The sequence below is a fragment of the Colias croceus genome, chromosome 2 (genome assembly GCF_905220415.1).
Source record: "Colias croceus chromosome 2, ilColCroc2.1".
Taxonomy (NCBI): domain Eukaryota; kingdom Metazoa; phylum Arthropoda; class Insecta; order Lepidoptera; family Pieridae; genus Colias; species Colias croceus.
In genome coordinates, this window is record NC_059538.1 from 3,197,009 (window position 1) to 3,211,005 (window position 13,997).

General features: G+C 31.5%; 3 protein-coding genes across 7 annotated transcripts in view; 1 reads left to right on the forward strand and 2 right to left on the reverse strand.

The window, feature by feature from the left end:
- Nucleotides 1-513, reverse strand: part of LOC123705724 (rab GTPase-activating protein 1-like) — a 36,062-nt gene extending 35,549 nt beyond the window's left edge. For 3 of the 4 annotated variants that reach the window (XM_045654694.1, XM_045654692.1, XM_045654695.1), the window contains exons 1-2: nt 378-513; nt 138-287 (exon numbers count right to left, since the gene is read on the reverse strand). In XM_045654694.1, the coding sequence (XP_045510650.1) occupies nt 138-278 (141 nt within the window). In that variant the 5' untranslated portion in view covers nt 279-287; nt 378-513. Of the gene's footprint in view, nt 1-137; nt 288-377 lie in introns of those variants that run through there. The other variant, XM_045654696.1, reaches the window with a different exon arrangement.
- A 2,572-nt stretch (nt 514-3,085) lies between these two features.
- Nucleotides 3,086-8,711, forward strand: LOC123705637. 2 transcript variants are annotated; one of them, XM_045654529.1, is made up of 4 exons: nt 3,086-3,302; nt 3,385-3,469; nt 7,379-7,462; nt 8,045-8,711. In XM_045654529.1, exons 1-4 carry the CDS (start codon nt 3,188-3,190, stop codon nt 8,310-8,312), a joined length of 552 nt encoding a protein of 183 aa, XP_045510485.1. In that variant the 5' UTR covers nt 3,086-3,187; the 3' UTR covers nt 8,313-8,711. The 2 variants fall into 2 exon arrangements, with proteins under 2 accessions (XP_045510485.1, XP_045510486.1); XM_045654530.1 differs by having other exon boundaries at nt 3,086-3,284.
- Nucleotides 8,712-9,948: 1,237 nt separating this feature from the next.
- On the reverse strand, nt 9,949-13,696 carry LOC123703762 (stress-activated map kinase-interacting protein 1). The gene is made up of 6 exons (XM_045651891.1): nt 13,236-13,696; nt 12,675-13,064; nt 12,102-12,430; nt 11,582-11,754; nt 11,123-11,261; nt 9,949-11,003 (listed from the first exon to the last, which is right to left on the reverse strand). The coding sequence occupies exons 1-6, from the start codon at nt 13,559-13,561 to the stop codon at nt 10,804-10,806; spliced, it is 1,557 nt and encodes a 518-aa protein (XP_045507847.1). The 5' UTR covers nt 13,562-13,696; the 3' UTR covers nt 9,949-10,803.
- Nucleotides 13,697-13,997: the final 301 nt, after the last annotated feature.

Below are 13,997 nucleotides of genomic sequence, written 5' to 3' on the forward strand. Positions count from 1 at the left end.
GTGTATATAATATGTAGATATAAACAAACGGCAAACGTTATAAACAGATACAAGTATAATTATTGTGTAAACATAAGATATTGCAGCAATTGCAAGCTGCACAGGTGCATAGAATCATTTACAATGCAAGTACTTACGTCGCTTAATATGTCCTCGAGATCACAACACACATTACTTGATAACACAGGTGTAGGACTCGGGGTACGCGATCGATCAGAAAAAAACTCAATTTCTACCGGGTCCAAAACCTCATTTGTGCGACGACCACTGAACTCCATCACTATTTGCTAAAACACCACATCAATTCACAATCAATTATCCCAACATTTCATAGAAAATGTATATACACACGCAAATTATTGCTTATATAATCTTACCCATTAGTATTTAGGTTCTCTTTCGAGAACAAGACATTTTAGCAATGAAATATTTTTTTAATAAAAAAAAGAAAACAATGCGATGGAAAATCGAATGCGGCAGCTATGTGTACATATATTTAGCACAGATATAAAAAGAATGTTGTACGGCGGAAGCAAACAAAATGTCAAAAACGTCAAATTTCATATGAGCCAATTTACGAAATGAAGGTTTTATTTTACAAAATTAATAAATCACATATAAATTAGTGCGATACCGTCTATATCTGCTTATTTACACTTTGAAAGCTGGGTTTAAAAGGAGTAATTGTATTCTATGGTTTAAAATGTTCATTCCTACATAAGTCTTCAATTTGCATACATTGTTTATTTAAATGAGCAGTGAGCAGGTAACATTTTTTTTTCAATAGACCTTTTCATACAAATTATTCATGTCACTTTGCCCTTGAATGAAATCTTAATGAAATAAAAGGATCACGGAAAAGGATGAATAGGTGGCATGTAGTTAAAATAAAAATAAAATAAAAATATCTTTATTGAGTACAAAAATTACAGTGTGGCTCTGTCTTCCTAGCTAGGAAAATCCTGTGTTAAGAAAGACAGTTCCTTCCCAGAGAACATGTTCAGTACAAAACAAAGATTACATTAAAAAAATAAACTGTTATTTAAAGTCCTAACTTTTTGGGTCCTACTTATAATATTGTAAAACTTAGGGGCAGCAAAATGAAAAAATCTTTTAGCAAACCTACTATTAGTGCGCGGCATAGGGAATCGGTCTCTTCTTTTATTAACACTCATTAAGGCTGGTATTGGGCTGGTACTGTCTGTGTATGGTATCGTCGTAGGATTTCCTTTAAATATATTTTCCGTACGCTTAATAAGTTTGAATCCTTAAATAGATTTGTAGTGGGATATCTGAATGGTAATTTTAGTGCTACTATAATAATTGCCCTCTGAACTCGTTCGACATGAATAAGGTGGGACTTAGCCATGCCTCCCCATGCACATATGCAATAGTTTAACAGGCTTTCTATTAGTGCCTTGTATGTTAGTAAAACGGTATTTTTATTTACTACTGCTCTTAGATTTTTAAATATATAGATCATCCTTCGTAATTGCGTTACTAAATAAGAGGCCTGAACATCCCATTTTAAGTGACTGTCTACCTGTATACCTAAGTATTTGGTGTGCTCGACTCGAAGTAGTTTCTCGCAATTGCAAGTGGTCTGCAGTCTGGGAATCCTATTGCATGGGAAGGTATGAATTTTTATTTCAAAATCAGGTAAAGGAGAGAGAGTTTTACTCTAAGAAAAGCACATATAAATAGTTTTTTTAGTAGTTATAGGAATAGTGAAGGAATATTAAACACATTCAAAATCATAACCAATAAGTTTTGCATTTAGTGCTAATAATTTAGTACTTTGTGTTTATTCCAATGTTTAATTTAATCTATCATTTTAATATAATTAATAGATATATCACCTTACGGTGAATATAGGTAATATGTGGGTGCCCAAGGTTTATCGAGGCTTCGTTAATCGTTACCACAGAACAGTAACAACCTAAACAAATTAAAATTTGTTTTTACTATTCTATGTCTATCACAATCTGGGGGCACGGTAGTGCCCCCGCCAAGACGAGCCAAGCGAACAAGCGAAGCGCACGGGCACTACCTACCTTTTCTCGAAGCGCTTCGACGTTTTTTTGAACCCTCATAACTTGGGTTTGGATTATGCTAGATCAACAAAATTTTCGGGATATATTGTCAATAGCGGACTTATTGAACATATTAAGTTTTAATTACATTAGCTTTTATACTTCAGATTTTATTTATATCTAAAAAACGCTAATTTCGTCACTGATTCACTGATGATCATCAAAATTCTTAAGGTATTTCCTAAGGTCCTAGAAAGCTGAAATTTTGTATGTAAGCTAGGATTAGCACACAAACAACAAAAAAATTATAAAACTTGTAACTTTCATCCCCCAACCCCTTAAACTAGGGGATGGGAGTTTGTATGAGACCTGTAATTTTAAATTAAATTTTGATGACGCTAGAGGTCTAATCTAATAATCTAAAACTTGGTTCCCCTAGAGATATATATGTATATGTACTCCTTGTTAAAAAAAATTTAATCGACATTTTAAATTTTGTTACAAACAACTTACAAAAAGAAATGAAATCCCACCAAAAACATTTTCATGTAAAATGTTGCCAAGACGAGCCCATATGACTCGCACTGTCAAAAAGTTATCAGATCTCATGTAGAGCCAAGCTTCTAACACTACACGCCCTAACTCTACAAGGCCTAACTTCACAAACTCTACACCTTAGTCAAAATATTATGTGGCTTGGCCGTTCGTTACTACAAGAACTATTGTATAACACAAAAGTAATGAACAGTGAATTAATTTTTCACCTTACGCCGATGTGAATGTAGCGAAATGGCCAAGCCACATATTTTGACTAAGGTGTAGAGTTTGTGAAGTTAGGCCTTGTAGAGTTAGGGCGTGTAGTGTTAGAAGCTTGGCTCTACATGAGATCTGATAACTTTTTGACAGTGCGAGTCATATGGGCTCGTCTTGGCAACATTTTACATGAAAATGTTTTTGGTGGGATATACATTTTCAATCTGTGATAATTTGTTCATGTTGTCTCTGACTAATATGTAGTTATCTGTGATGTTGTCAAATGTGGCGCCTGCGTCCGTCACGCGTCCGTTTGAAAGTGTCAGTTTGTTTTGAATTGAAATTGAACATAAAAATTATTTTACTTTTAAAACTAGTGATAATATAAGAAAACAGAAATAATGGAGACTTCCGACATTGATAACGATCCTCAAAGAATATTAAAATCACCGCCACCGCGGCGTCGTTCCACATTCTTCGAAAGGCGCGACTCTATAGGTGCGTCTCTTACTAAACGTAATTTAATTTTCAGATAAACGTCCAATTAATAATACAAAATCAATCTAAAGAATTAATATAATCTATTTAACATTTTTAGTGTCCCAACCCTTATCAGAAAATGTACAGGATGAGGCCAAAAACGACCTAGAAGAGGGAAATAAATGTAATCAAGAACTTGAAAGGTAATGGCAATTTATTTTATCGCTGGTTTGCGAGAATAGCGACGGAACTAAAAATTATTGATTTTAGAAAAAAGCATTTTTTAATTTCTTTGTAAATATTTTAGTGCATACCTCAAAATGTAAATGGTTTATTAAGGGATTGACTTTACTGATTAAAGGAAAATTTATCGTAGTATTAAAAAGCATTAACAAAAATTAGAAATTTTATTAAAATTATTAAAAAAAACATCATACATATGGGGGTTTCAGACATCAGTCTTTATTCATGAGACTCCAAATTATAAAAATCAACTTATGTCATTTATTTAGCTTAAAAGCCTCTTAAAAATACAAAATTAAAACTTACAACAGTGTTTAAAACTTTTGTACTTATACGCATAATAGCAAATAAAAATAGTTTTTTTAACATAAAATAACATAAAATATGTAAGTAAAATAAATCATTTATTTTACAACCCCTTGTAAAATTGTCGATAATAGTTTGGAATTATATTTTTGTTAACTAAATCTACTAGTCCTCTCTTCTTATTTTCCGATATTCCGTTCCTTTTTTTATAAGCAGATTGCAATCTGTAATTTTCGTCCAAAGATTTTGATGCACGGCTAGAAACTTTCACACATTTAAACTCATTTTCACCGTATGATGTTTTATAGAAAAAGAATCCTTTGTGGTCAGCATCTACTTTTAAAATCTTTATATCTGTCATTTTCACACTCTCATTATCAGTATTTTTATTAAAATTTCTACCCACGTCAGAAGCTAAGGACTTCAATTCGTAAAAGCTTCTATGATCCATTTCTATCACTTTGTAAGGAGATCCTTTCTTTTTTGCAGTGCGAATAATTGAAACGTACTGATCCGGTGTATAGATAGGGCCTGATTTTAAAGTTTTTTTGATGCTTCTTTCAATGACAGAATGCACACTGTCACCTTCGTTTTGTGTGTGCCCTTTTATCAGAAATTTATGCGTGATACTATTAATATGAGCAAAAGTAGAAACAGCGTACATGTACATACTAATAATAAATTTATTCTTCTGCTGTCCGCAGCAGTTATCCGAATAAAAAATTATATCTAGTTTGACTTCAGTTGTTAGATCTCTGCCAAGACTTTTTAAATATTCTAAAACACAGGTCCCTATTTCTATAGCTCCTCTATTTGCTTCTCCTTCATGCCACACGTAGCAGAACGCATTTTTGTTTTTCATCTCATAGATCGTGAAGTTTAAGGTATTCACTTTTGAAACATAGTAAAAATTAGACACATCTCCCCTGGGACATGGCATCACAGCCTGTAAGTCATAAACTGCTACAATTGTTGATTCTTTATCTTCTGCTTCTTTCTTGTCCTTAGCCTTCTCTATTCTTGAAAGCTCTTTTTCTTTTAGATGGTTCTCATATTTAGACTTCAGTCGATTTTTATCTTCTCCAGTTGCGTTATTGTAGGCAACACAATCCTCGCACTGGTCTTTCTTAGGTTGGTAAAATGCTATATTAAATTCTCCATTAAATATTCTATTAAACATGATATAATTAGCACTTTTCTCTCTTTTTTCTTCACACTGTTTCACATAATCTCTATAAATTTCTGCTATAGTTTTACTTCCATCAATATATTCTTTTCGCGTATCTGCTCGACAATAATGGCTTTCTATTTTTGGTATCGCCTTAATGAAATTTCTCAAACTATCTTTAATATTATTATCTACGCGACTGTGATTGCCATGTTTCCCTCGCAGATCCTCCACTATAATACCTGAAATGTCACTTCTTGATTTTTCGGTAACTGTTCGAATAAATCTATCAGATACATCCAGCGTAGACATAAAAAAACTCTTACAAACTCGAATTTTTTCGCCATCTTTGTCTTTCAAATAAAATGCGTTATTATTTCGACGTGTTCCTTTTTTATATTGATACGTCGGGACAATAGAGGACATATTAAATGCTACAAAAGTTCTTTTACTTTGCAAATCAGGTAATTTATAATATGCGTCAAAAATGTGGCGTCGAGTCTCATCATCAAACTTTGTGTTACACTTTAACTTGCATTTTTCTGTACATCCAGGTCCTAATCGTCTCTCTCGTACAACTTTATTATTTTTTCCTACATATTCTTTCCCTGCATTTCGTAGACGTTTTGCTACATTCGTTTTCCAAAGTTCTGGCTGCATTTTCCTCTTACGTGTAATATTTTGGTTTGATTCACTTGAAATATTTTCTTCTACAGTCTGTTCTACTGTTTCATCCGAATCTGACGATAAATCATTATTTTCAATGTGATAATTAGGATCTGCGATACTATCATCCGATGAAAAATCTCTTTCTTCCGTTCCTTCTTCACTTTCAGCATTTATATTGGTCATTTCAATAGCTTTTAGTTCACTTTCCATTTGTAAATTACTTTCTACTGCAGTCTCATCTTTCATATTATTATTTACTGACTCTATACTTACCTTATTTTCTTTAGTTTTATTTTCTAGGCTATGGCCGTGGAGTTCTTTTTCATTCAAACTTATCATATTATTAGCTTGTTTATTACATTTTTCTGTTTCTCTTTTGCTGGAGGAAGATGAGCTAGAAGACGAGAAAGATGAGCTAGAAGACGAAGAAGATGAGCTAGAAGAGGAGGATGATGATATGGACGATATGGATGGTGATCTTTGTCGCAAAATCAATTTATTTTCTTCAGAATTATTACCTGAAATTAAATAAAAAATTATTTATTTACAGAATAAATAATAAAAGCAACAGTTAATCGTATGCATTTCACGGGTTTCTTTAAGAGGAACAAGCTATCATGTAAATAGGAACACTCACTTTTTTGTTCGGGAATCGAACCACTATCGTGAGTGCAAGCTATTTGCAACAGGACGAACAACACACCGGAATAAAAATGATATCGAAAAAAATCATTCGACTGATTGAATTCAAATACCTATTTTATTTTGCTTACCTGATTTGTTATTAAAATTCATATCATTTTCGATATTTTCTTTGCAACTTCTTGAATTTAACGGCATACTGTTTTTATGTTTATTGGTACCTAAAATATATTAAATAGTTGAAAGAATAAATAAAATTGAGACAAACTGCAAAATATGAAAATTGTAGGCTGACCTTCTTGTTCACTATTCGTTAAATCATGTTGATACTCATTTTTTTTATTTATACTGGCCGCTTCTTTCAACTTTTCCAAGAATAACATTCTTTCTGCCATCTTGAACCGCTCTAATAAAGATAATTATCTAAAAGAAATAATTAAACGTAAATAATTAATTATCAATGAATATTATGTAAAAAATTAACTCAATATTTGTATCCCAAAAATTCCTTGAACACAGACGCATTTCGTAATAAGAAGCAAAACCATGCCCATATTTTTCAAAAATAATTACGTTTCTTATTTATGACAAAATTAAAATACAATATCATAAGCAATCACTCATATTTATTCAAGAATACAGGCGTAAATAGAAATAAGACATAAAAAAATACTTACTTTTATCCGAAACAACGACGAATCTCTAAATATGTCACTATTCTTGAAAAAAATTCAACAGTTATTGCAACCCAACTGTAAATACGTCGGTATTTTCGAGAATCGACCGTGCGTTCACTCTGTTGTCATAGGCGCAACTGAGTTGAGCCGTTATTTGTGATTACGCTTCGAGTGTTTTGTCTCATATGAATAATGACGCTTTCTCTTTCTAATGAACAGTGGAGCAAAATTAGCGTTGCGTCTCTGTTCACGTTAAAATATCTAAGATTTATGATTGTTTGGCATACAGGAATTCAATTTGACAGAATTTTGAATTACGTCGATATTCTCGCAATCCAGCGTTATGATCTTACCGGATTTTAATCCTCCTCAAGTTTTGAGTGATTTAAATTTACTTCTACTTACAGATATTATGAACTCTTAAAGGGAGAAAAAGAACAATGGCAAAAAGAGGTAAACCGCAGGAGGAATGAATATCATGATCTTAGACTGTAAGTACTGCATTAAATGATATTAAATTATCAACATCACTACTATCTCCATAATCTATACATATAATAAATCTGTAGAAGGGTCAATTCTGTACATTGAAAATATTGAAAAAATAAATAGCAGGGGGTGTTACTGGATTGATACCAAACCCAAATATGTGATTAAAAAAATTTTTGTCTGTCTGTCTGTCTGTCTGTATGTGAAGACATCACGTGAAAACTACCGGTTCGATTTCGATGAAACTTGGTATAATTATACCTTATTATCCTGGGCGTAAAATAGGATACTTTTTATCCTGGAAAAATACGTAGAAAAAAATTAATCTTAATTTTTCAGTTATCCATAGACGTTGTTCTGTAGAACCGCGAACACACGTTGCGTATTATTATAGGCCTAGCCGTATTTGGGTCAGATAGATATTTATAAGATGTCATTGTCAGAGTTACTCAAAATGGAGAAATAAACCATCCACGCGAAGACCGACATCCGCGCGGACGGAGTCGCGGGCGGAAGCTAGTAGTAAATAAATAATGTAAATAATTTAAAAAGCATTATTTTTTTAATAAATATTTAATTTTCAGACAATATCAAATAGCAGCAAAAGGCTCGAGCAGAGCAAGGTTAAATTACTCAGTATTAAACAGTGAGGATATGGAATTTCTAAAAGCCAAAGTAAATATATCAAAACTAGTGGAGAGCCAGCAAAAGTTGCAGAAATCAGTCAAACTAACTCAAGCATTATACAGAAGAGCATTAGAACTGGATGATGTTGTATTGCGGACTTGTGAAGACAAAGTAAAACAAATAACAGATTATATTCTGGATAATAGTACTATTGACTCTGTATAGTGAGTGTGTGTGCATCATTGTAGCACTATTTATGTATGAAATTGATGCTGTAAAATTCATAGTGCTAGAGTAATCAATTCCTGAACATATACATGTATACTAAACTTTAAGATATTATCATGTCTTCAATACATATAGATATTGTAGAAAGGGAAATAAGCTTATTGTAATTGTATATTTAAATTAACAATTAAAGATAAACTGTTTGTTTTGTGTGGTTGTAAATAAATATATTTTGTGTTACACTATAGAAGCAAAATCTTACAAAAGCAAGGATTATTATTGCCATATGAAGTAACTTTGTGTTCAAATTAATGGAGGAGTGAATGTAAATAATTTAATGTACAAAATAAGGTGTAAATAGATCTTAACATATAAATAAACTAACATTATTTTTAATTTGATGTGTTTTACTATTAGCCTAAAAATTTAAATGTAAGGATGTACAGTACTCCAAAAGTGATAATGTGCATAGAAATCTTCGTCACAGTTCGGCAACTGTCATATTCCCGGAGCCTCCGAAGACGATATGTATATAGAGTGGTTAAATGCATTTTCTTCATGCATAATTTAGTAAAATTTGTTTAGTCAAATGAAATACATTTTGTAATTACGACAATTAGCGAAGATTTGCATGCACATTATTAATTTTGGAGTACTGTAAGGTTTTATAATTTCTTGTTTTAATGATAGACTTCACAATTCCCGAGTAGCAAGGTCCAAATTTCGTTGTTAAATCAGATCAAAGAGATAAATAATGATAGCAATCGTTTTCATTTAATTGATAACATTTTATTGAGATACTCACAATTTCATTCATTTACAAAAACAATAATTATTATTATTAATAAAATGACAAAATAAAAATTCATAGAAACAAATCAGTAGTTCATAATATATTATTTCATTCAAATAGATAGTTGCTATGTAAGAATTGAGATTATTTCAGAGTAATTGGTTAACGGTAAAATAGAGTACGTATTTTATTTATGTATATGCCAATAGTTATTTACGATCAACCATGGATAAACGGCTCATGATGTTAACGTCATTTAGTTGGACATTTGAACATTAAAAAATGCATAGAAGTATGAACTTTGTTCATAAAATCACTAATAGTTAAAATAAGTTACAACAACTTAAAAATATTAAACTTAAAGAAGAAATCCTTTACATAAATACATTTACACCCGATCAATTATAGCTTCAATGCACATTGCTTAAATACTGTTTAAGAAATGGAATATATTCAAATCATTTCAATATTATTTTTATCATTTATACTTATAAATACATATCAAGTTTTTCTTTTTTTGCTGTATAGGTTTGTATCAGTAGGTATAAACAAAATAATGTGAATTATTAAACAACGTGCATTAACAGCTATTTTCATTAATACAAAACTATAAAAATGCATTCATTTAAAAACAGCATTTACCCTTGCATTCATATTTACATTGACATAATTATTTTTTAATGTGTGATTAAATAATTACTCCATATTATATAATAAAATCATTAATAAAATTTCATTGTAAATAATAAAACAATCTTTAAACGAAAATATACATTTTATCTATATCTAAGCAGATACAATGTTTAAAAAAAATGTCGACACAGATAATAATACATAATTTCATACATAGGTATATCAGTAGTATATTTATATAGTAATTTTTATACATTTGCTTCACAAAAACAAAGAAAAATATTTTAAGTAATTTGAATAAATAATCACACATTAACTTCTTCATTCAAATAGTCAGTATTACCAATTATTTCGATATCAAACATTGAGGCTTTGTGGCGTAAGGCTTGTTACAAATTGTGTCTAATAATCGAGGCACCAACATGGACCATTAATATTTACACAAATTATGTGCGACATTATTTTTATGCTTTTAGTAGGTACATAAAGAGAATGTTTTCATTTAAAAATAATAAATGGCATAGGAACATAAAGATATAATTCATATGTAGTACTATAAATCTCAGTCTAAGTACTCATTAATTCGCGTTCACTTGTACCTTACTTTATAAATAAAAAAAGTTTTGCAAGGGACGGGTATTTCAACACACACAAACACTTATGGCAGTACTATTTCCATCTGGCAGCTGTATAACATGATATGAATATATCTACGGTTGTTCATAGTTATGCGAACAAAAATTATAATTTATAATACTCAAAGTACTTATGACTAGTCATAACTTTGAATGAGAAACAATAGTAAACTCATCAAAATTCCATTTACAATGTGTGTAAATCAATAAGCCCCAACTTCTGTCTACCTCCATGTAAAAGTTTTTCAATAAACCCTTATCAATGTACACACATTATAACTCTAAGCTTTACCTTCAAGACCTACCGTCTATTCCAATTAACAATGTGAGTGTTCTTTAACTGGCAAACTTTAAATAATTCAGTCGACAAAGAATTGTGAGTGTAAAGGAACTTTCGGTCTATGTACATAATATAAAGGAATTGGACTCAACTTAGTTGCTTTGTGTAGAAACTCCGTCGCGTTTGGAGCTTTTTCTCTTTGGCGTTTTTGTATTCGCGTCGGCAAGGACTGTTCCTTAAGTCTAATATTGTGTTCACTTTGTCCACGATTTTCTTCGCAGTGTCGTGATCGCATTCGAAGTCGTGTTTCTTGTACACTGTTGTTGGTTGAAATGCACTGGTGTTGCCTGGAAATTAAAACGGTTGATATTAATTATATTATATTGTTGAAAAATAAAACTTTCATATATTTTAGTACACAAACTCGAAAGGTATACCATAAATATAAATATTGAATATAACATACCTGCACTGTAGCGATCGTTGAAAGCAGTATCATGACTAGGCGAGTATAAAATACGAAATGCAGTCTTGTTGCTTTTAGCTTCTAATATCTGACACCACGCTACCGAGTTCATACTGTGTAAGAAATATTTTGGTCGAGACTGTAACAAAAAAAAAAAATAGTATGTTAAGAACAAAAAAATTACAAGTTAGGTATGTAATGTAGATTGTGAAAAATTGTTCAAATCTTATTAGTGCTTGCTTGAAAAGATACAGGTTATTATACTTATTTTCTCATACAATAAACATTCAGATTGCCTTTTTTATTACTAACGAATATGTGTAAATTATAAATTCAACTCTCTCTTAGACTTGAATAAAACTGAAACATTACATTATTATATTCTAATTAAATTTTTTCGCCTCCTGTTCCAATACATTGTAAAAGTATTTTAAATTTTATTGCTATATTCGTTCTTACCCAAAATGCATGTTTTTGTGTAACTAATGGGACCACTTCAATCTGATCCAATGTGATGCCGAGCTGAACTGGCGTGCTAGTCCTCATCTTGTGTAAAAGTTGAACCCTGTATAATTTATCCTGAGGTGCGTCTGTTATAGGGGTGCCCGACTGCAAGCCAAAGCCTTTGTTACCTATGGCGACGATGAAATAAAAATAAATGCATATTATAGTATTGTAATTAAAACCAGTGTTAGATACTATGTTTAAAATGTGTTAGAAAATAATATTGAAATAAATTCTTTTGTTTGTGGATGGAAATTTAACTCTTAGGTACTTTTTTAATTTTATTAAACTATGCATCTATGTGCAAAATCAGAATTAACAATGTTAAAATATTTTTTTAAATACTATTGAAGAGAAGATCATTTATAGTTTGAGGATATATTTGTTGTCGTAAATAATGTTTCAAATTTAAGAGAATCATTTATTCAATATGAACAAATTTAATTTTACATTACAGGTTCTTAAGTAAACTCACCTTCCATAACAGAATCGATGACCTTATTAATTTCTGAAGTATCGCTACCCTCTGTGTGCTGTCTAGAAGAGTTCACATTACTCTGGCCAGACACAGCTGCTTTTGGAAAACAGTGAAATGCGTGTCCCATTTCTATGTCCGGTATGGGATGTGTGTCCACTTTTACCTTGGTTTTTACATCAATAAGGCCAAGACAAGTAAAGCCGAACTTTGAGCATGGTTCATTGTTATCAAGACAGGGAAATGCCCAGTCTACTTCACCATCGTCTTCTGCTATGCAAAGGCCATAATCATGCACAGATCCTAGTGTTATTTCTGGATGTTCTATGCTGGAAGAGATTAAAATAAATCAGTAGGCATTTGATTCGACACGAAACCAATTGGGATGGCTTATTCTATAGAAATTAGGCTACTAATCTTTAAATGTATATTTTTTAATTGGAATGTGAATATAATCCTAGAATCTATAATCATGATGACCAATAAAAATCTTTTCTTTAATAGGTTAAACTTATAGAAATAATAGCAGACATTCATTTCAATATTGACATTATAAGAATTAATTCTACCTACCTGTACTTGTAGCATGTGAAACCGATCAAGTCTTTGATCTTAGCACTGGCAATAACACAAACAATAACGGGGTAATTCTGATGTTTCTCTGGTAACATGGTCATAAAGATCTTAAAGACTTTAGTGGGTAACCCCAGTTGTGCTGTGCCATCGAACTTTGCATACTCCAGATACTGACGATGGGGAAAATCTGGACATTTCTCTAATTGTTCTGTTAACAAGGACCGTTTCTTTTCCAGCTTTTTTATTTCCACTTTCTCAAAAGCTTCTGCAATCTGTTCATCTGTTAGTTGTGGGCAAGGTCCTTCCCATTTTATAACTTTTATTTTTGCTGCCCTTTTTAAAGCTAATTCTTTTTTGTCCAGCCACTGTGATGTGTTTGACCTTTGCCTATTTAAATGAAATAAAAAGAGAATTATTAATATACGTGCTGTTATCATAGTACTGTTAATTGATAAGCAAATATTAATTGTATTAAAATTTAAGATGTTTAGTATTTTTTTGTGCTTATTTGACTGTAGTCATAAACTTGTATATTATTTTAAGTATAGATGGACCCGCCTGTGTCCTGCAAACTCTTCGTGACGGAACCAGCTCCCGTACATAGCATCCTCATCACTATCTTCCATGTCAGGATAGGGATCAAACTGAGTCGCAATTTCTTTTTCCTCCTCCTCTTCCGTAAAACTTTCTTTTCCTCTGCTTGTACTTGGCCTGCTTATTGCTTTTTCCTTGATGCGCTTTTTTTCTTCCATAGCTTTGGTCTGAAATATTTTTGAAAAATCTTCCCCTGCCATCACAATTTCACATAAACCGGTGTCGTCCGTGGCAATAAACGCATCTCTTATATTTTTTAGAAGCCAAGCTTTGTTGTCGTAAGTAGCCATGGTGTCGTTATCATAGATTTTCACTGGTATTTGGTAAATTCAGGCTTTTAATTAGATTTTTTAGTTTACGACTCACAAATTACAAAAGAAACACATGTCAATATTTCGGTAGTAGACTGATCAAAATATCCCGTACGCGCGCGTACGCTGTACGTACGTTCTCGTATTATCTGTTTTTATGAATGGACTTGTACTTACAGATAATTAAAAATGTGACTTTTGTTATAGGCAATCTTTGATGAGTTAATAAAAAGTAATAATAAACATGTAACTATAAAACAAAATGATAACAACGATAAATGAATGTCTTATAATTGAGTTCAATGTAGATTAAACATAACTTTTCATTAAATTAAATTCGGTAGAAAATGTGAAGGCGAACGCATCTTCACTGCTTCTTTTGACATTTTATTGACATCATGATCATGACATTAAT